The 24,032-nt window shown below is 39.1% G+C and overlaps 1 protein-coding gene across 9 annotated transcripts in view; it reads left to right on the top strand.

Annotated features, from left to right (window-relative positions):
* The window catches only part of Cadps2 (calcium dependent secretion activator 2), a 520,278-nt gene that overhangs the window by 126,579 nt on the left and 369,667 nt on the right, over positions 1–24,032 (top strand). For all 9 annotated transcript variants that reach the window (XM_060374001.1, XM_060374000.1, XM_060374003.1 and 6 more), the window contains exon 2: positions 10,593–10,706. In XM_060374001.1, the coding sequence (XP_060229984.1) occupies positions 10,593–10,706 (114 nt within the window). The remainder of the gene's footprint in view (positions 1–10,592; positions 10,707–24,032) is intronic.

Raw genomic sequence — 24,032 nt, 5'->3', positions numbered from 1 at the left:
CAAAGTAATAGCAATTAAAAACCATTTAATACACTAATCTCTTTGTTTGAGTATCTTGTTGAATACAATAATTTTGTTAAATTGCTGTCCTTGTTATGTAGCTGAAGAGCTTGAGGTACTGAATTAATGACTCCTCTTAATGCCATATGACTTGTGGGGGGGGGTGGGGATCTAGATATAAGTAGAAATGAAATAACCTTAGAAGACTCCATTACCTTTTACTACTGTGTAAACTGACTGACTAATTGGTGACATAGTGTTATCTCGGGCGGATTGTTTTCTAATCCATTCTGGATATTGAGTTAATTGCTGTTCTTTCCTGGTTGGGGAGGGAGTGGAGGTTTAAATATGAGAATAGAGGATGTGGCCTTCCTAGGAAGGGAAACTATTATTAGCATATTATTTCTATTTCTTAGTGAATTTACTAAATGAATTTACTAAAAAGGAAATAATGAGAACTTGTTTTGTGGTAAACATTATTTTTAGGTAGGGTTAAAGCAGAATGCTAAAGCCAAGTAAAGCAGCTTTTAGTCTACTAGGAAGCTTAAATAATAAAGAAACATATGTAACTCTTTAGAACACATTAAAAAGGAATACACTTTCTACTTCAGTCCAAACAATGAAGTAAAGAAATATTTATAACCTGTGTTTAATGGTCAGATCCTGCAAGAGATTTAACTTCTTTGAGGTTAATTTGATCATTTATAAAAAGTCCACCATAGCAGTTTTAGAGCAATGAATGAAACATACTGCTTGTACCCTTAGGTACAAAGTTTTACTTCTACAGAATGGAAATTTCTAGAGATATTATTTTCAACCTGACAACTATAATTAATGATACCATGTTAAATATTTGAAGTCTATAATGCAAGTGCATCTTAAGTATTCTCACCAAAGTCACTTTTACACATGCATACATACTCACCCTCACAGGATTGCTAGAAGTAGTAAATATGTTAATTAGCTTAATTAGAGCAACTAATTTACAGTATATATAAATCTGTCCAGAAAAGGTCAAATGATGGCAAAACCTCCTATCATAAATAACCTTGAATAAATATATTTTTATTTGTTTATTATAATTCCATAAGGAGAAAAAAGGGAGAGAAATGAAGCATCTGGGCTATGTTCTCAGTGCACTCTGGCAGGGAAATTAGTGAAATCCCTGGTCTTCACATTGTAGTTGTATTTTTCACCTGCCTCCCACATACACATTAAAGATAGCACCATAATGGAGTATGCTTTTTCTGAGGTTTGAATTCTGGCAGGAAAGTCATTTACTCTATAGCTGAGTTAGCTTTGCCTAGCATCCATTTATCTATAATGCAGTATGGTTTGTGATTCTGTATTCATTAGTTAGTATACCTTTTATTATAAGATATGTTAAATTGCTATTGTACATTTGGGGCTTTTTAATGTCCTTTTCAATATTGTGAGATAACAACATTTCAATTTGCCAAAATAGAATTTTCAGTCTAGCTCAGGCACTTATATTTAGATGTTCACTGTTTCTGGTGCAGGCTCATTGAGTGATCACTCTCCCTTACAAAAAATAGGAAAAATATTTTATCTTAGAATAACCTCACAGGAAATATTAGGCTATTAGCTGGGTGCTGTGGTGTTTCCCCCATGGTTCTCTACTTGCTTGAGTTTTTAAATTGCTTAAGATTAACTGCCATTTGCTGCACATTACCAATAAAGCCAAGATAAATGTTGTCTATACGGGGTGGTTAATCCTTCCTTAATGGAAGTTGAGAGGTAAGGGTTCCAGGTTGGCATTGCTCTTCCACATGACTTGTCGCCAGCGTTCCTGATCATGCCGTTTCACTGTCTTCATAGTCAATGCGATAGCTTCAGTTGTCGTTCACGTGTCAGCCTGCAGAGAGAGGCGGAAGGAAGTGTTCACTGCAGCAATGTCTTGTGACATCCTGGAGGTCCTGCATGTATCTGCTTATATCTCATGGCTGCGTCATCAGCCTGCCATCTGTAGGCTCTGTCCCTATGCCAAGGACAGGTTGTATATCCCTGTTTTGAAAGGCTTGGGATCAGAGGTGGTTCAGCTTGTGGAGTCTCTTCCTGATTGGGGGAATACTGAATAGAGTTTACAGTTAAGCATTCTCTTTCTGAAAGCTAAGAAAACCAGAATTACCTAAAGCTGAAGCTTACCCTGCATCTGTGTGCGTGGAGAAGGACAGAGGCCTTTATAGAACAGGGCATAATGAATGCTTGTGTCTCCCATGGTAGAGGCCTGGCCAGAGCCTCGCAGGCACTGCTCTGCCCTGCCCTTTGGAGCGGCTTTTTGTTTTAGATTGTGGAAGGTGCCAGTATTGTACATTTTTTGTAAACTACTGGCACACACTAATTTCTTTCTCTACTATTTTTTAATCTTTACTGTGTCTGATGAGCAGTGTGACTCTGTGTATCTGCATGAACAGCAGTGCCTGACTTAAAGAAACTGACCTCTAGAAAATTCTGTATCCAGTCCAGAAGATACTCTCTCACTCGTCACCTGCTGCATTGCTGTGGACTCTGTCCATACCTTTGTTCACCAGATGCTTGTAGCTGCTGCTGTGTGTGGTCAGCCTGGAGCAAGACCTGCAGGCCAAGGCAAGAACCGCACAGTGGTATTTACTGGGTTCTTGTGTTGGTGTATTGGCTGGTCTCTTGTCTAAAAGAATTCTAGCATATGTCTTCAGTTAATCCATGATTTAGAATGAAAACTCTACAATCTAATTTGTATGTGAAAAAAATTCCAAAGATATAGAGAACACCTTTAAGCTCTGGATTTTTGTTTTTCCCATTGCATTCATCTTTTTAGCCACACTATTACCACAGCCAGGCTGGATCTACAAAATTTAGCCTTTACTGTCAATATCTGAAGTATTTTCATAAGCGTGGTATCTTGACTGTGTCTACATATTTTCAAGCATATGTGTGTTCTGTTTAAGCAACTATAATTTATTTTTATATAGAAGTTTGTTCTAAACCCCCAGGAGATGATTTGTTTGTCAGCTTTTTGTTTTTATTTGAAGAAAATGTTTTATTCATTCATATGGAAACAGAAGCCTAAAGATAAAATATGGGGAAAATTAAAACACAGTTGAACAATAAATCAACTGACCCCCAGAACAGTCATTGATGCTGTGTATCAGCCCAAATGGAATGTAATGGGTGTAGTGGAATTGTTAATCTTGAATTAGTGAGTAGTTTACGCTACTCCAATAAAGATTGTGAATAACGTCTTAGCACGCGAGTGGATGTAGCAAATTAACAGAGCTTTGCAGACATTGGGAAAGGAATCAGAAGGGTTTTTTTAAGGTCTTAATCAAGTGTGACAGTGAACTAGATGAATTCAGAGAGATGAAACAGGGCTTAACGAAGAGCGTGGAAGAAATTCTACAAGTTTTTGTTGACGGTAAGTGCGATGTGAGTCAGTTGATGTGACTGCCAGGAGTTAATCATCTTCTAGGTTGATTAGTAGACATGGCATGCCTGCAGCGGGGGAAGCTTTCCTCCTGCTCCTTTCTCTGTTGGCCACTCTATCCCAGAAGAAATGTGCACTCTACCAGTGCATTTTAAGAGGGGACATTGCTGTCGTGACTCGCTTCATTTGCTTCGTCTTACAGCTTTCCAAGAACTTTTGTGTACTTGGTTTCATTTAGCATGTACGCTTTGTGGGAAACTATAGTGAACATGTACAGGGGTGACCAGGAGATTGGGGGAACCAGGGACTTTCATCCTAGGAAAGAGAAGACTCCTAAGCCAGTGCTTGTGCTTAGGTTTTTAAGTCGCTGCGTTGATGACACTGACTTCTAGTCTGTTTTGTTCTAGGCAGCACAGACCTGGGAATCTATCATACAGCAGAGTCACAGGGTGGATAGTTAATGTTTAATAACTGTCCAAAATGGGAACAGGCTTCATCGAGGCAATGGAAATTCTCCCCCAGTCAGTCTTCCCACCCCTCTGTGTGTGTGTGTGTGTGTGTGTGTGTGTGTGTGCGTGTGTGTATGTATGCATGTGTGTTGCACACACAGTGGACTGAAATTAATAAGGAGAAGTCACTTGTTACACATTCTATATGATTAATACATTGGTGCAGGTATGATAATGCATGCACTTGTACATAGGAGGAAAATCTGCAGTTCAAGATGAGCATGGGATACATATTGAGACTGAGGCCAGCCTTGGCAAGTTGAGGCTAGCCTGGGGCACATGAGACCATTTCAAAACCAAACAACAGTATTAAAAGCCAGTGAACTACAGATGAGTGCATTGTTTAGAGTGATGTGAACGGATGATTACTACAATTTTTATTTCATTCTTTTGATGGTGGTAATAAAAATAAATAATAAAGATGCTAAATTTTCCTCCAAAAAGAATAACTTAAAGGCAGTTGATTTGTGTGCAGCATTCATGTTGTATAGGTTTAAACTGTCTGTGTTTGATCATCATTATTCTGACTATATAGATGTACAGAATTGCTATTACAGTGTGCTGGCTAGTTTTATATCAACTTAGCACAGATAGTAGTCATTTTGGAAGTTGGAAACTGAGCTGAGAAAATGCCCCTACCAGCTTGGCCTGTGGTGCATTTTCTCCATTGAAAATTGATGTGGGAGGTTGCTTACTGTGCGGCACCCTCTGTTCTGGTGGCCCTGGGCTCTGTGAGAAAGGAGACTGAGGAAGCTGTGAGGAGCAGCCCAGTAACTGGTTCCCTTCTGTGGTCTTTGCTTCAGTCCTTGCCTTCAGGTTCCTGCCCTGCTTGAGTTCCTGCCCCAACCTCTGTTACTGATATAGTTTGACCTGACAGTTGTAACCTGAAAGAAATCCCTTCCTCCCTAACTTGCTTTGGTCATGGCATGTAAGCATCTGGGATTTGGAAGATTTTATAACAGCAGAACATACCCTAAGACTTATAATCTATTTTAGATCTATATTAGTAATTTTGAGTGCATAATAATGTGTGTGACTTTAAATCTCCGTATTAATAGAGTACTGTGAGTTGAAAAGCCTTTCTCCTTTATTTTCTACCTGTCCAGTGTCTCACACTATCATCTTCCTTAGTTTTTCTCAGCATATAAAGGCAAATTCTCATGCCCATTCTCATTTTGGTCACTTCCCTTGTGAATCAAACCCGATTTTATGTTTCATTCTAGGTTACTTTTTTTCCCCCAAGATGTTTTGAAGGTTTCCCACATCAGAACACAGTGTTCTTGAATTTTTTGTCTGTAATTAATATTGTACACAATTTTAATGTAGCATACTTTGATTTTTCTCCACTTATAAATATTACATGATTTCTATTTTTATTATTAACAATTATAATGAATTGAATGTAGTTATATGTGTTTAAACATTTCCATATTGTTAACTAAGTGTAAGGACAAATGCATTAATTACAGAGTTGCCTACTGTTTTTTGAGGTATCAATTTGTGTGCTTCCTAACACCTCAAATAACTTATTGGGTACTTTTATATGGGATTATGTATTTTTCTTAGTTTGAGGGTCACTGCCCTGAAATGTGTTTTATTCATTTTTCTAATGGCTCATTAATCATTAACTAATGACTAATAGCAGTTTCTATGAAGCCTCCATGTGGTTAGATAATAGTTCCTTAGGATATGAATTGCTATTAACAATTTTCTGAATAGTCTTTTCATATCTTCCTAGGGCAGGTTTTTTTTTTTTTTTGTTTGTTTGTTTGTTCGTTTGTTTTTGGCCATGCAAAATTTGTCCTGTTTTTAAGGTGTCTGTCTTGTGCTCAGCTTTGCCACAATACTTGGGGTCTACTGTGGCAGAGTTGCTGGACTTCTGGGAGACATATTGTCCTGGCTGTTCTTTATTCTGTTTTTGTACTGGCATGTAAGCATCTGGGATTTGGAAGATTGTAATCTTAGGTACTGATATCTGGTCTGATCTTTGTTGGGTGTTTTGTTCCTTGCTTTCAGTTGCCCTCTCTGGTTCTTAGGGCAATGTGGTAGCTATGTATTGCCTGGTAGGAAGTTCTTCAGGATCCTGTTAGGTGCAGCCACTTGGGGGTTCCAGATAACAGTGTGATCCTAGGAGCTGACACCTAGGAATGGGGATGGACTAGAAGGAGTGAGGTGGCCCACAGGAGGGAAGGAAGCAGGCTGTTCCACCAGGATCTGCTTAGTCCCCGGGAATGGGGTGGAGATGGGGGGATTGGGGAGCAGCTGCTCTGCCACAGAGCAAGGGAGGAGACTAGGTTTTGGTATGGAGAAGAAGAAGGAGAGTACTTCACGGGCCCACTTGCTTTTCCCTCAGCTTGGCTGTCAGGATCCCATAGAGGGCCTGCGGGAGCTGGGGCTGGGGTAATAGGAGGAGGAAGGTAGGGGTGAGACCTACTGATCCACTGGAAATGGGGGTGCTGGTTGGGGTGAGGGATGGGCACAGAAGGAGGTCTGCTCAAGACAGGGAGGTGAGAGTAGGGGACTGGGTCTAGAGGAGAGCTCGGAGCTGTGAAGATCCCCACAGTTTGATTACCTACTTCCCTGGCCTGAGTGGCCTGTGGGTTCCCAGGGAATGCCTGCTAGAGTTGGAGACCGCAGAAAAGGGATGAGTTGGGGGAACAAATGTTGAAAGGGAAGAGCGCTGTTTTCCATTAGAGATAGGAGCAGAGAGAAAGGGGCCAGATCTGGATGGAAGGGATGTGGGGTGGTGCTGGGAGGAGTAGAGGGAGGAGAAACCGTGATTAGGATATGTTGTGTGAGGAAAAATAATCTGTTTTCAATAAAAGGGAACATATTCTGTTTTTAATTGTCTCATTCATTAATTGTGTGTGTGCACATGAGTTCAGTGCTCATAGAACCTAGACGAGTGTGTCAGATGTCCTGGAGCTGGAGTTCCGCCTGACACATGGGTGATGGGAAGTGAGCTCAGGTCCTCTCAAGAACAGTGTAAGCTCTCAACTGATGACCCACCCTTTCTTTCAGCCTACAAGTTTTGTTCCTAAGGTGATATATCAATTTTGATTTTAAAAAGTATTCATTTTGGTTATATTTTTATTCTTATTGTTATTAATACTGCATATGCCTGTATGCATGGATGCATGTGTAAGTGTGTGTGTGACTGTATGTGTGTGGTGGAGATCAGAGGAAAATTTTCAGCAGTTGCTTCTCTGCTTCTCTCCTTCTGCCATATGGATCCTGGGTGTGGAAATCAGGTGGTCAGGCTCTGAAGCAAGTCCCATCATGGCTGAGCTTTCTTGCCTGCCTAACTTTTGATGTTTTTTAATAGATTATTTTTGGAGAAGTTTTGAATTTGTTAAAACGTTTGATCTTGAGTGTGAGATATATTTCCCAAAACCTTCTTGGCTTCCAGATACACACAGCCTATCATATTTTCAACACCCTTTCTATAATGGCACGTTTGTTAAAATGGATGAACCAACACGACACAGCATTGCCCTCCAGAGTCCTCAGCTTATAGTAGACTTCACTGTTGATACAGCACATTCTATAGGTTTGGATCAATTTATAATAGGATGTATCTATCATTACAGTGTCTGTTTCCTAAGCGTCCTTTGTACTTTGCAAATTCATCCACCAGTCCCTGGCTGGCCTCAGACAACTGCTGAGCATAGTGTCTCCATATTACAGAAGTCATACTCTAGGAGTGACAGACTTTTTCAGATTGGCTTCTCTCACTTAATAACCTGCGTTTTGTTTCCGGCGTATCTTTCTGTGGTTCGGGAGCTAATTTCTTTTTAGTGCTGAGTAATGCTACACTCTCTGGATTCACCATATTTAATCTCTGCATTCGCCTACTGAAGAACAGCATAAAACTGTAAACACAGCTGTATAGGTGTTAGTTGGGACATAAGTTTTCAACTCCAAGTAAATACTACAAGTGAAATTTCTGGATTATGTGGTGAAAGTCTGTTTCCTGCTATTTAAAAGGGGGCTTTTGGGAAATTATCTCCACAACATTTTCTTATCATTGATGGCAAATGGGAGTTCCTGTTCCACTCTGTCCCCCCAGGATTTGGGCTCTGTAAGTGTTCTGGATCGGGTCCATGTGAGTGTGTAGGAAGTAGCCCCATGTGTTACTTTGGTTTTCATTTCTATAGTAGGATTACATAGAGTGTCGTGTCATTTGCTTGTGAGGATTTTGGTGAGATGACTGCAAAGGTCCTTGACCCATTTTTAAATCTGGTTCTTCCTTTTCCTCTTGTTGAATTTTTAGAGTTCTTTGTATATATTGGGTAGTACTTCCTCATCAACTGTGTCATTGTGTATTTTCTCCTTGTCTGTAGTTCATCTTCTCATTCTACTTATGCTGTCTCTCACAGAATATAAAATTTTAATTTAAATAAAGTCTAGCACCTCAATTATTTTTTATTTTATACCTTTGCTCTTGTATCCAAAAAAAAAAAATCATCAAATGCACACCAAAAGTTTTCCATAAATAAGGACATTAGTAGTTTTGCATTTTACATTTAGACTCGTGATCTATTTTGAGTTAATATTTGTAATGAATTTAAGATGTTTGTCTAGACCCCATTTTTTGTTACTGTCTAGATATCCCAGAATTATTTGCTGTAAGTACTATCTTTTTCTCCATTGATTGGCTTTTTTTTTCTTTTTTTTAAAGATCAGTTGATATTACTTCCACAGGTCTCTTTCTGGGCTCTTTTTTCTACTGCTTTGACCTGCTTGCCTACACTTTCACCAGCTTCAGTTTCTTGATTACTGTAGGCTTAGACATTGAAGCTGAGTAGTGTCAGCCCTCTCAGTGTGCTGTCTCTCCCCCAGGGGGCTTGAGTAGTTGTTCCCAGTTTACCTGTTGGGTCTCTGGTCTCTGCACTCCCATGTCCCAAGAACTATTACCAGCTTCCTCACTCGAGGCAGTTGCTGTCCCAGTTCCATTTGGTTCCTTGTGTGAGCTGTGCTTAGAAGCCTAAAGTGGACTGGCCTTTCTTGGACTTGTGCGTACATACTGAAAGTGATGGCTTTCGTTTTCTTCATGTTACAGAAATAGAGATTCTGATACAATGGTGATGCTGCTTGCTTCTGTATCTCAGCTGAGTTAGCTTCTACATGCAGGAGGTAACCTCAGTAAAGAAATGGGCTGACTTTGTGTTTCAGGCCTCAGCACAAGAACTTTTTTTTTAGCACCCAGTACAATAGAAGATGTATTTTTTCACCGTTAGTACCAGCAACAGTTTCATTTCAAGCTTTCTTGTTTGTTAGATACTTAAATAAAATCCAATTTTTCAAAGAGCTTGTCTCCCTGATATTTGAATGGCATTTTAATTAGCCCTTTGAAAAGATTTAAACTTATTATACACCAGCTTGTTTTTTGAAGCCAAATCATGTCATTTTGTTTAGCTTTCTAATCCTTTAATCATTTTTCCTCAGCATGGTTCCATGTGCTTCACATCCTTCTATAGGCTCCACAACTGGACCAACTCCTTCAGTAACGCTAATCAGGATGAGAAGAAGCAGAAGCGTCATTCCTTTGCTGTTCATTATGTGCTCCAGCACACACTGTTTCCAGACATGCCTTGTTATAGTTGACCTTGAGCACAGCATTTCTATACCTCTAGTTCTATATTGCCAACCTTAAGAGTGAGTGAGGGTGTGTGTGTGTGTGTGTGTGTGTGTGTGTGTGTGTGTGTAGTGAAGATGAGCTTCATGGCATGAATGAACACACGGCACTGAGACAGGTGTTTTGAGGGGCCTGTACTGAGTTTAAAGCTCTGTTCTTGCTATCTTGAAATTAATTAAAATAATTTTTAACAAGAGCTACCTTGTGTTTATTTTGCATTGGGGCTTAAAATTTCAGTAATGTATGTATACAACTTGTAGTGGACTGGAAGACGTGGTTGGTGAGTCATAGGTAGCCTGTGTCTAACCCACCTCAGTAGATATGACAGATAGTGGTGACTAAATCGGGTTATAAATTTGTGGTTTTCCCTCAGTTTTTCATCTCTCCACCAGCAGGCTTGATTAGTTCCTAGTTTATCTATTGGATCTCTGGTCTCTTGAATTTGTCATCTGCTCATGGCTCCATTTATTTCACGTCAGGCATTTGAGGCATGCTTCTTCATGGAACTTGAGCTTTGAGAGACCAGCCCTCATTCCTTTCAGAAGAGTCTTTGTCAGGAGTCCCTTCTGTCTTTTAAGAGATTGCAGCTCATTGCCTCTTGCCCTGAAAGGTTGTCTACTCATTTCTAAGAGTTCTTACTCGCTTTGCTTTGTTTATACAGCACAGTTTCATACCTCAATCTCTTAGAAAATTTTTATATTTTTTGCTCTTTCTGCAAAGGGGCTTGGAAGTTAACACCAGAAATTATATCCAGGGCGATATATATATATATATATATATATATATATATATATATATGGATTCTGAATTACTCAGGGAAGTCACATGGGGAAAAATGTTACTAAGTACAAATAGTGAGATTTTGCACTTTTATTTTCTTTCCTACAAAGCAAATCAAATCGGCATACAGCTAATATAACTTTTAATGAACGTTTTATTGTATGAGTCAGCTGATTTAACTATTTACTATTATTTACTTGTCTGTGTGTTTACTTAATTAATTACTTTGTTCTCCTTGTAGCTTAACAAACAGCAGTTGCAGTTGCTGAAAGAGCGATTCCAGGCCTTCCTCAATGGAGAAACCCAGATAGTGGCAGATGAAGCCTTTTGCAATGCGGTCCGGAGTTACTATGAGGTGAGTTTACAGAGCTACGTTTCAGACACTGTGGCATTTCTAGGACCATTTCACTGGTGTGGCAAAGAGTCTTGGAGGTTTTGACAGTCTCCAAAGGATTTTCACTTCTATTTTGCAATTTAAAAACTCTAATTCCACTGCCTGGTTTTGAGAGATAAATAAACCTGGAAATTATTCACATTGTTTGGGAAATAAAGTGTTTAGAATGATCTTCTGGCAGTGACTGATATAGCTGAATCTAGCTATCTTCCGGTTCACATTCATAGATGATCCTTTTTAATCAGGATTTCAATAATAAATTACTATCTTATGCCAGCTTGCTCTTTAAGCATTATATAATTAAAGGCACTAATTAATTTCAGGAGAATGCATTTCTTTTCTTATTGAATGAATAATACCGCCAATTCCCTCTTGTGGTTACCTCTGACTTTCCCTTGTGACTCAAATGGGAATTCTCTGTGTATCTCCAGTGAGTGGTTTTCACACATTATCGTTAGCTTGTTTCAGTGAGTTGCCGATGGATGTTAAGTTGGAGAGTTCACCTATGCCCTAGCCATCTCAGCATCATTTGGGCAATAGGTTCCTTTCATTGTGCAAGTACTTTAAATGTTTCTTCATCTGAAGAAACATGACATACATGTCTTAGGCTAGTGCAAAATTCAAAGTGTGGAGACATAATATTCTGAACTTCCCTGAGGCAGGGAGTACTGTTGTATACAAAACAAAATATCTAGCTGTTTAGCTTTGTGATTCATGGACAATATATATAATTTAATACACCACTGCATAAGGATAGAGTGAATTAAAGGAACACATGACAGTTACTGATGTCTGGTTTACCGAGTACACGTGACACAGATCTCGGGGCTATTGCATACGTATTGTCTAACTTGATCTCAACTCAGACTATCTTAAGAAAATAGGGCTCCTATCTTGCCTTGAAATCAGAGTGCATTATGAAATCATTCCCTGAATCTTAAAAGATGAACATACATTTACATACATGCGAGCAATAGCTGCTAGTGAGGGGGTTAAAGCTATGTATTTGAAGGAGAGCTGTCTACAAAGATGTCAGGCTTTTTTAAGAAAATAAGTCAATGAGCTCATGTTGGGTTTTAATAAATACATTATGTCACACTAAGTGAAAAGGGTAATTAAAAAATGGTGGATGAATGAGTTTTTTTAAAACTATCTTTAAAACTTTTGTACAAATCTAGTTATTCCAAAATAAGTGGTAGGTTTTTTTTTTTTTTTCTTACATCACTTCAAGATTTATTGTAAAACCTACACTGATCAACACAGTGGGTATTCGTGAAATACAAACAAATTGAGGAAACATTGTAGGGCACCTGGAAATACACTGCTAGCATAAAATAATCTTTGGCCAAAGAGCAACTACTACACAGTGGAAATGACAGTCCTTCAAAAAATTCATTATGGGACAAGTGTATGCCCACATGCAAAAAGTTAATCTGTACCTGGAATTTACACCTTTTAAAAAGTGAAATAAATGGGTCATAGACCTAAATGTATCACTGAGTAACATTTAGAAGAAGCAGAAAATATATATATATGACTTTGGGTTGGTCCTTGACTTTCATCCCTGAAAAAATAAACTGACTTATGGAACTTAAAAAAAAAAAACAACTCTAAAAGAGATACTGCCAAATGAATGAAAAGGTATATCACAGGCTTTGGTGAAATACTTGTGGAAGACATGCCTAAAAAAGAATTAGTATCCAACTCTCCAATTAGTATCTTGAGACTTGACCAATAATGAAGACTTGACCAATAATGAAACAGACTAAAAAGTTGATTAAAATTTTGACACCACACTCAGGGATCAAAGAAGTACAAAGGATAGAAATTATTGTCAGAGAAATGCAAATTAAAGCAGTACTGAAATAGCACTGTTCAAATGGCCGTGAGGCAGAACTGATGTTATCAAAGGCTGGGGTGAAGGTGGGGCCACGGGAAGACAGTCTCTTGTTTTAAACTGATAGAAATGGTTTGCGTAGTTTTTTCATTGCTTGGGAATTTTATACATACATATAATGTAAATTAATCAATCCACTGACTCTTCTTTCTCCTCCAGCTCCTCCTTTATTTCCTTCAACATTTTTCCCTCTTAACTTTATGTGCGCTTTAAAAAAAAAAAAATCACCAAATCTCCTTGCCTATCTATGCCCCTTTAGGCAGCATTCAGAAGAAAACAGGCTCTGTATCTTCCAGCAGCCATCAGTTGTCAGTAACTTTCAGCTAGAGGTGTGGTTTCATGAGCTCCTCCCACATGCTGTGATGTCATTAGTTTGTTTGTATACATACAGTCATATGACTGTGAGTTCATGTGTGTGATAACATTGTGTCTAGTTAATACTGTTTTGCAGGCATCTACTACCTCTGGCTCTTAGAATCTTTCACCTCTTCTGCAGTATTTCCTAAGCCTTGAGGTCAGGGGTTGTTGCTGTTGTTGTTGTTGTTGTATGTGTGTATGTGTGTGTGTGTGTGTTTCATTTAGAGCTAAACACCATCTAGGTGTTTTATTTTCTGAATGTTGACCACTTGTGGATCTCTTTATTAATTATCAGATACTACAGAAAGAAGCTTCTCTGGTGAGAGGTAGGAAAGGGACTAATTTATTGGGTATGAAATGAGAACTTGGGGAGCAGTTCATCATTTTCATTCAGTCTAAGCTGTTTCTAAGTAAGCACAATAAAAGGAAAGTACAGCTTAGTAACTGTCATCCTCAGAATTTCTGTCATCCTGAGAAATGGCATTTTATCGACTAATCAGATCGTCTTTTCCAGGTCGTTAGTCTACAGACAGTTAAGTGTCAGTTGTGGATGCAGATACTTACTGTTTGTATGTTTCTCTTTAATACTCAGAAACCCAAATATGTTTCTTTATCTCTCTATTATTTGATGAAAACATGTCTTCATGGCAGGTTCATTTTTTTTTTTTAAAAACAGTAAGTAATTTCATCCAAACAGACTCATTCTAGTACATATTTGTGGGAATTTATTTGTGAGGTTCTCATAGCTGTATAGGTGCATATGTATCAGATTCACCATTTACAGTAACTGATATTTAGGATGTTACATAAATACACAGGCTACACGGGTAGTAATGGTTTTTCTGTGATTAGATAGTTTTACTGTACTCTTTGATATCTTAAATACTATAAAGTAATAAAGATGATTAAAAAATAAATTATAGAACTTCATTTGCATCATAAAATTCTCTGGGGAAAATAAAATGAACCCAAACATGTAAACTACTCAATAGCTCAAGAAGGCTGTAGGAAAGGACACGAACAGGAAAAGAAGAAAAACAATGGTAAGTACCCTACCAAGTGCCGAAGTATAAGGTGGCAGTTACAATCTAGATTAATGCTTCTTAATTATTGATGGGATCATTTTAAGTGTGTGTCTTGTGTTCTTTAAACATCTCACTATCCACATAGAAGCCATTGAGTGAACAGTATGTTTATAAGTATTTACTTTTTTTTAGGCCATATCTTTTGTTTTGTTTGATTGTTTCTTTTCTTTCTTTGTTTTATGACGATTGTGGCTGTGGTGGGTTTTAATTTAGGAGAGTTGAGCTGATGGTGCTCAATATAGGTAGACCTAGGTTTATTGCAATTTGTTACTTTCCGAGCTGCTCTTACCATCAGATACCCTCTTCTGCTTCATGGGATGTTAGTGGATTTAATTATTAGAGCAATGGACGTGTGATTTATAGTTGGGATATGGAAAAGTTGATGGCCTTTCTTGAAAAATTCTAAAGGACAGTACATAGTAGCTGCCTTCCTCTTTTCAGTGTAATTGAGACTTCAGGTTCTGCATGTGCTTAAATGGGTGTTAGAGCCTTTCCCTTTTTATTTCTCAAGTGTATCCTTGGTAGGGGGTGACTTTTATTTGCAACTTTTCACAAGGAGGATGTACAGTTTGTTTATTCTACTTATTCTCTTCTCTTTCCAAAAAACTGGGTGGGAATTACAGATTGAATTACATTCTCTTTGAAAATTAATAGAGGGATGCTATGATTTGAATGAGAAGTGACACCCACAGGCTCACATATGGTCCCCGTTGATAGTACTATTTGGGGAGGTCATGGAACCTTAAAGAGGTGGAGCATGTCACTGGAGGAGGGCTTTACCTTTGTAGCTTTACCACTTCCATTTACTTTTCAGTGCTTCCAGCATGTGAATCTAGGGATGTGATCTCTCAGCTAGAATATTTTTGGCCATGCCTCCTCATTATTATGGATACCTAAATAAACTCTTTCTTTTTTTTCTCCTCACAAGTTACTTTTGGTCATAGTATTTAACACAGCAAGAAAAAGTAACCAATACAAGGTATTATCATAGACTTCATCAACACCACTTTGATCACTAGTACCAGCCATTCAGTTTCTATATCTATGTAGGGAGAAAAATGAGAATTCCTGAAGTAAGTTAAAAAAAATAATTTCAAGGTCTTTTAGTATGAAACATAAATATTCCCATCTTGAAAGTTTAGCTCTAATTTTAACTCATTATTTTATATGTAATATGCACTGAAACATTAGAATTCAGAAGATTTCTGCTTAGGTATGTCTTTAAAAGAAGTAGTAAGTGTTTGTTAGATAAATGTCCTATCTAGGTTTGTGTCAACATCACACATGCTAGAGGTATCTGAAAGGAGGGAACGTCAGTTGAGAAACATGCATCTGTAAGGTCCAGCTGTGGGCAAGTGTGCAGGGCACTGTCTTACCTAGTGATTAACAGGGTCTGCCCAGTCCACTGTGGATGGTGCCATCCCTAGGCAGGTGGTCCTGGGTTCTATAAGGAAGCAGGCTGAGCAAGCCATGATGAGCAAACCAGTAAGCGGCACCCCTCCATGGCCTCTGCATCAGCTGCTGCCTCCAGGTTCCTGCCCTGTTTGGGTTTTTGTCCTGACTTCCTTCAGTGATAGAATACATCTCAGACTGGTTCTGTACTCCATTCGGTTTCCTTTGGATTCTGTTTTCTTTTTCACCAGTCATTGATGCCAATAGCTCTTTTCCTATCCCCCCTTACACCTCTTAATTCCAGCTTCCACCTCTATTGGACAGCCAGATCTGTAGAATTTGGGTTCCACTCTGCACCCGTCTGGGCATGTGCAGCTGTAACTCATGTCCTTGCCAGGGACCCGTTGCCCCACCTGTAGCAAGAGGAAGACGACCTCAAAAACCCCTCTAGTTGTCTAGGACTGCCATTGAGTTCTGTTTGTTTGCCTGTATACATTCCTTTGTATCAAATGATCTTGCATCTCAGCCTTCTGTGAAGAACAAAACAGGCTCAGTTCTATACCTCCAGAATAGATGTCCAAGCCATGATTCTTGCCTTCTTACACTCTTAATTCTTAGTTCAGGTAACAAAGGACTTGACCTCAGAAGCTTGACTCTTTCTAAGGAAACAGAATATATGACCAACTCTTCCCCACCACTTTCACTTTTATCACTGTTGATACATGAAAACTAGGAGTTATTAAAGGCCTTTTTGTTTTGCTTGTGGGTTTTCCTTAGTATAAAGCAGACTTAGTATAAAGTATATATTCGTTAGTCTTTCACATGCAACCTAGGGGGAGAATGGCTAGAAGATAACATTAAAATGTTTTAATGGAAATCCTGTCATTTTACTGAAATAGAAAGATTTGCTTTGCATATTCTACAAAGTATTTGACCTGTCAGAATCTCTTTTTGAACTTTGAAATAATGCCACGGAAGAGGCATTCATAGAGAATTGATGATCGCTGAGTAAACCAAGATTGGCAGTCTGTGGCAGGAGGGATTTAAAAAAAAAATGTCTGTACACTCATAGGTGAAATCCATAGCCGGTAATAAGAAGTGAGGTTACAGATTTGCTCTGAGCTCTGCAGATCACATTGTATTTGTTATGTTTTATTTTATGTATTTGAGTTCACATCATATTTTCATATGTGCTAAGGGCGGCATTTGAAATTAAGCATTCTGAAAGTATCTGAAAAATGTGCTTTTATGTCTGAGATTCATATTGCTATTTCGAGCATGTAGGTTGATGTTACCTGTTAGTGGGCTGTGTAAAGTCACTTGCATTCTTGGCAACATCTGCATTTTTTATATAGACCAGGTGATGTACATATAAAAGAATAATATTTGACAATAATTGAGAAAACCAGAATTGACCGCCAAGCAATTTTAGAACAAACTGATCTTATGAATTTTCCATGTCTATCTAGCAAATTTGTGACTGGCAACAGGGCTAAACCTCCATCTAATTCATTTCTTATTTTCTTCTTTCCTGCATTTTTATAATGGTGGGGTGAGCTGTGCAACCGTTTATTTAGTCCCCAGTATAGACACTAAAGCCAAAGAGCAGTTAAAAACAGAGGTGCAGTAGACAGCTTCTGAGGAGCCTTCCCTAACCCCACATCGAGTGCCAGTGTAGGGTGAGCACGTTGGTACAATTAAGATGCTTATTTTACCCTTATTTCATTTTTATGTGAGGTCAGATGTTTTTCACTGCATCAAAATAAAGGTTTTTGTGCTCATGTACATCTTTGATTTTTCTCAAGAGTGTTTATAGCCACTGGATTCTCAGACCCTCTTAGTCTGAGCCCTAGAAACTCCGTGTCACTTTTCAAAGGACCTGTGAGCAGGGTCACTGCTGTAGGTTTCTGGAAGGAGCCCATTTGGTCACAGTTTTCATCAGATAAGGATCCTCTTTCATTCTTCCAGGAAATGTATTCACTCTTCAGTAGTTTCTTTTTTAACATCTAAGTTTAATTCTACCAGAATTATCCTAGGTGATTAGTTTTTGTTTGCCTAAATTTAGAATTAATATTTCCATCTTTTGAGTTCCAAGAACAAATAATCGCATTTTCTTGATCCCCAGAGTGTCATAAAGTTTTACACTTTCTCACATGTTACTCCTGGGTTCGTTCAATAATGTTCGCAATTTATCTCCCACAGCATTTATTCAATAGTGCATTAAATCACTAGGCTTTTGTTTTAAAAGATTTTTGTTCTTTAGTTCCATGGGTGAGATATTTTTGTTTGTTTGTTTGTTTTATATTTTTTGAAGAGCTTGCTTTAATCTTTATTACAAGACACACCTTCTACTGATATAAATCTTTAATTTAGTTTGCTAGGACTCGTGTATATCCCAGTTAACATTCATAAGGTGCACTGTTCTTCCTTTGCTATATTTAAATGTCTTCTATTCCTTAGTCATAAAACTAAAGACGGAATGCTCATGAGAAGGATAAAATAAAATCTCTGACATTGTGAATAGCTAAGATAGTCATTGATCATCTGTCTCTCAGTACATTATTGATTTGACTGTAGAATTTAATTACTCTTATATAGATTGCCATCAGAATGTTAACCAAAAGGCTGTTTTGATATTGCACAGCATAAAAACATGTTAAAGACACAATTCCTTCACTTTAAGCTTTGTTTGGGTTAAATATGTAACTTTATTAGGTGCCTGTAGTTCCTTGTGTAGGGCTGAGGCCTCCTGGATTCTCTTCTGTTCACTTTACTATGTCCATCATTGTTGTCCCTTCCTCCAGGAAACAGTTGGTTGTCCATCATGAAATGGCCAGTAACATACATGCAAGTAACATTACACAGACTAAGAAGGCTATATTTAGGAATATATATGTGTGTGCTTATACATACATGGATATAACAACAGTGAATGAAAAAAAGAGGGCTTGAAAGAATTTGAAAGAGAGCAAGGAGGGGTATATGGGAAAGTTGAGAGGGAGGAAGGAGAAAGAGAAATGATGTGATTATGTTGTAATCTCTAAATATAAAGAAGAAAAAGAATGAATTTTTTTATTGAAAATAGATTCTTCTCTCATATAGTACTTCCTGACCACAGTTTTCCCTCCCCCATCTCTCCAGATCCCTGATACTTCCCCTTTCTCCCCAGATCCACTCCTCCTTCATTACCTGTTCAGAAGACAGCAGGTTTGCAAGAGATGAAAGCCAAACAGAATCAAGCAAGACAAAATACAGCAAGGCAAAAGCCCTCATGTCAAGGCTGAACAAGGCCACCCAATGAGAGAGAAAGAATCAAAAAAGTCAGAGATACACCCACTCGACTGCTAGAAGTCTCACAAGAACACCAAGCTAACAGCTACAACATCTACAAAGAGGACCTGGTGCAGACCCAGGCCAGCCCCATGTTTGCTGTCTCAGACTCTGTGAGGCCCGCTTAGATGATTTGGTGGGCCATGGTCTCTGGGTGTCCATTGCCCCTTCTAACAGTCTTCCCTCCCCTTCTGTGTTCCCCATCTTTGAGGGAAGGGACTGGATAGAAACCTCAAACTAGACTTTACATACTGTCTGGCCGTGGGTCTCTGTACCTGTTCCAGTGCTCCTGGGGGAGGCCTCTCTGATAATGACTAGACTGAGTAGAGTATCATTAGGAGTCAGAGATATGTGGTCCTACCCTAGGTCTCTGGGCTCTCCAGTCTCTGGTTTCTGGACATCCAGCCAGTACAGGACATAGGTTCCCACTCCTAGCATGTTAAAGCAAACATTGACCACTCCCATAAATTCTGTGCCACCAGTGCTCCAGCACATCTTACAGGCAGAACACATTGTAGGTAGTTTCACGGCTGGGCTGATATCAGGTTTTGCTTTCCATTGCCTGCAATATACCTTTTAGCACCAGAGAGACTAGAACTTGGGTAAGAAGGCTCCATGTCTGCACCAGCTTGACCTTTCTATGTGCAGTGAGCTGTGTGGATGTTGTTTTTGGTAGTGGGATGCGCCACTGTCACTTTTCAGAGAAAGAACTTCTATTCTAGCATCAGCCTATGTTGTTTAGGGATCTCCACATGAACTAAAAAAAATGTCACACAGTCCCACCACCTGGCTGGCCAGTTCAAATTCCTTATCCTCTGCTGCTAGGAGTCCTTATAAGGGTTCCCTCATTGATTCCAGGAAGTCTCCGCTGCTTTAGACTTCCACAATCCTCAGTGCACCCTAATTCCAACTATTTCTCCCGCCACTCTCTTCCACCATTCCCACCTCTGCCTGATCCTACCCACTCTTGTCCCCATCTGCCCCTCTCCCGAGTCCACCCACAAAATATTTGTTCTATTTTCCCTTTCTAGGGATGTCCATGTATGCCCCCTAGAGCCCTCCTCTCTACCTAACCTCTCTGGGTATGTGGATGGTAGCTTATCACTTACTTAACAGCTACTGTCTACAGCTGGGCTTGGTGGCACACACCTTTAGTTTAGTCCCAGCACTCTCAGGCAGAGGCAGGGAGATTGCTGTGAGTTCAAGGCCAGCCTGCTCTATAAAGTGAGTCTAGGACAGCCAAGTTTACACAGAGAAACTCTATCTCGAAAAACCAACCAAATAAACAAAACAAAACAAAACAACAAAATAGCTGCTGTCCACTTGTAAGTGAATACATACCACGTTTGTCTTTCTGAGTCTGGGTTACCTCACTCAGGGTGATCTATCTAGCTGTAACCATTTGCCTGCAAATGAGTACTTATGTACACTCTAGTCAAGCTCTGCCTATGCCCTAGAGATGCATAGGTGAGTGAGGAAAGTGGGTAGTCTAATAGAACACACAGATGTTGTGCAGCCATTGCTCAGTAAAGTTGTAATTACTGAGTCCATTTCCCTTTCTAAAGTTTCCATGTTTGTGTGTGTGTGTTGCACAGTCCTAGTTCAAATGAAAATATTATGTACATAGGAACTATCATTGTATAAAATTTTAAGATTTATATACCTATTTTTATTTATGTGTGTGTGTTTGTCATATGGAAGTGAATACTAAGGAGGAAATAAGAGCATCAGATCCCCTGGAGCTAGAGATACGTGCAATTGCCAGTCACACATTATTTGTCCTAGGAACCGAATTTCTATACCTGGATGAGCAGCAAGTGGTCTTAACATTAGAGCCATCTATCTCTCTGTCACTCATGGCTTCAAACACACACACACACACACACACACACACATACACACCAACACACACACACACCCAAACACACATCTCTGATAGTATTACAAGAGTAGAAGGCATTATTAAACACATACAAACAGTCTCATAGTACAGGTTGAAATGTACATTCTTAAATTTATCATGACAGTACAGATGCCAATACTGCAGAAGTATGAGCAATGACTTCTTAGAGGCACATGGCCTGGGACATTAAGGATCTAGCTTTGTGAAAACAATAACATACCACCTACCATGTTCCAGCGAGGCAACCAGACACTGACTGAACACTAATGAGATCACCATCACATATCAAACTATCTTGGTGAGATATCAAGTAGAATTCAATGTAGCTGCTTCAAGTGTTATTGGCTTTACTGATATGAAGCAGACATTTTTTCTTACATCTAAATGGTCCAATATTATCATTTTCATACAGCTGAACTTATATGAAACAGACTGTGTTTCAGATACTCACTACAGTATCAGGCTTAATCTTACTTACTTTTCATGGCTTCATAAAAAAGAAAATACACATGTACTGGTGTAAGAGAGGGCTTCATAAGATTGACCATCATCCCTTAAAAGATCAGTGTTTTGCATTTCCCTGATGGCTAATGAGGTTGAGCATTTCTTTAAGTGTTTCTCTGCCATTCGATATTCCTCTATTGAGAATTCTCTGTTCAGCTCTGTTCCCCAATTTTTAATTGGATTACTTGGTTTGTTGCTTTTCAGCTTCTTTAATCCTTTATATATACTGGATATTAGCCCTCTGTCAAATAAAGGGTTGGTGAAGATTCTTTCCCAATCTGTAGGCATTTATTTTGTTTTGATGACGTGTCTTTTGCTTTACAGAAACTTTTCAGTTTCATGAGGTCCCATTTATTGATTGTTGCTCTTATAGCCTGTGCTGTTGATGTTCTGTTCAGGAAGTTGTCTCCTATACAAATCAGTTCTAGGGTCTTCCCCACTTTTTCTTTTAACCAATTTAATGTGTCTGGTTTTATGTTGAGGTCTTTGATCTACTTGGACTTTAGTTTTCTGCAGGGTGATAAGTATGGATCTATCTGCATTTTTTTAACATGTAGATATCCAGTTAGAACAGCACCATTTGTTGAAGATGCTATCTTTTTTTCCCATTTTATGGTTTTGGCTTCTTAGTCAAAGATCAGGTATCCATAAGTGTATGGGTTTATTTCTGGGTCTTCTGTTCGGTTTCATTGATCCACCATTTTGTTTCTATGCAAATCAAAATGACCCTGAGATTTCACCTGACACCCATCAGAATGGCCAGGATCAAAAACTCAAGTGACAACACATGCTGGAGAGGTTGTAAAGAAAGGGGAAACCTCCTCCACTGCTGGTGGGAATGTAAACTTGTACAACCACTCCGGAAATCAATCTGGTGCTTTCTCAGACAACTAGGAATAGCGCTTCCTCAAGATCCAGCCATACCAATCCTAGGCATATATCCAAAAGAGGCTCAATTACACAATAAGGACATTTGCTCAACAATATCTGTAGCAGCTTTATTTGTAATAGCCAGAAGCTGACAACAGCCCAGATGCCCCTCAACTGAAGAATGGATACAGAAATTGTGGTACATCTATACAATGGAGTATTACTCTGCAATGAAAAATAAGGAAATCATTAAATTTGCAGGTAAATGGTGGGAACTGGAAAGGAGCATCCTGAGTGAGAATATGCTTCTGTCCCAGAAGCAGAGAGACACACACAGTATATACTCACTCATTTAGACATATAATATAGGATAAACCTACTAAAATCTGTACACCTAAATAAACTAATCAAGAGGGAGGACCCTGACTAAAATGCTCAATTCTCATCCCAAAAGGCAAAGAGGATGGGCATCAGAAGAAGAAGAAAACAGGAAACAAGTGAGGAACCTGCCACAGAGAGACTCTGAGAGGCTCTGCCCTGCAGACTATCAAAGCAGATACTGAGATTTATGGCCAACTGATGGGCAGAGTGCCTGGTATCTTATGAAAGAAGTGGGAAATAGTAAGATCTGGAGAGGACAGGAACTCCACAAGGAGAGCAACAGAACCAGAAAATTTCAACACAGGGGTCTTCCCAGAGACTCAAATTCCAACCAAGTACCATGCATGGAGATAACCTAGAACCCCTGCATAGATGTAGCTCATGGCAGTGTCTAAGTGGGTTCCATTGTAATGGGAAGAGGGACTATCTCTGACATGAACTGATTGGCCTGCTCTTTTATCACCTCCCCCTGAGGGGGGAGCCGCCCTACCAGGCCACAGAAGATGACAATGCAGTCACTCCTGATGAGATCTGATAGACTAAGATCAGAAGGAAGGAGACGGGGACCTCCCCTATCAGTGGACTTGGGGAGGGGCATGTGTGAAGAACAGGGAAGGATGGTGGGATTAGGAGGGGAGAAGGGAGAGGTTTACGGGGGGATACAAAGTGAATAAAGTGTAATTAATACTAGTTAAAAAAAAAATCAGTGTTCCCTGTGACCTAATAACCTCACACACTAGACCCTTTCTTCTAAAGGTCCACCATGTCCCACTACTTCCCATAGTGAGACTAAGCTTGCCACACTTGTATCTTTTGGGGTTACACTCAAGACATGTGCAAATCACAGCATCTGGGTGGGAGGAGAAAGGAGTGCTAATTTTGGCAGATTCTGCAGGAACATTATCAGGTTCTTTCTCTATATTTACTTTTATCTAATGCTGAAGGTCTGGTCTGGATCCTACTGGTTTGTAAGAGATAACCACTTGCTCAGTGCTCAGAGATTCAGCTTTTCTATGCCACAGTGTTTGGTTCTTTTCAGGTTGTATTGAAATGCTTGGACTGAAAAGGCCTCAGCATGTCCCTTTTGAGCAGTTCCCTACCAATGGTTTATTCTGTCATTTCACCTTATGTTTTTATGAATGATTGACTGTTTAGTAATGAGAAAAAAATGAATTCCTTATATACAAATGCAACATGCTTTTTATTATTCTTTTCCACTCAGAAGGTCACAATGCACTTAAGATCTATCTAGAATTTTCTACCCACAGTTTGAGCCTGTGGGCAGCCAATCCTGATGATGTAGGTTTATTATCTCTCCCTCTCATTCCCACTTTTTTTCTCATTCTAGTTTGTCTCCCTTCCATTATTCTTCTCCTTTCTATTTTCCTCTCCTAATTTCCTTTTCCTGACACTTTTTCTATGACAAAGAAACTTCTGTCTTGTGCAGATTTTGGATATATGCCTAAGAGTGGTATAACTGGATCTTGAGGTTCTATTTCTAATTGTCTGAGAAAGTACTAGATTGATTTCCAAAGTGGTTGTACAAGTTTACATTCCCACCAGCAATG

This window comes from Meriones unguiculatus, chromosome 21 (genome assembly GCF_030254825.1).
Source record: "Meriones unguiculatus strain TT.TT164.6M chromosome 21, Bangor_MerUng_6.1, whole genome shotgun sequence".
Classification (NCBI taxonomy): Eukaryota; Metazoa; Chordata; class Mammalia; order Rodentia; family Muridae; genus Meriones; species Meriones unguiculatus.
The sequence above is the reverse complement of the archived record's forward strand: the minus strand, read 5'-3'. Positions and strand labels throughout refer to the sequence as shown.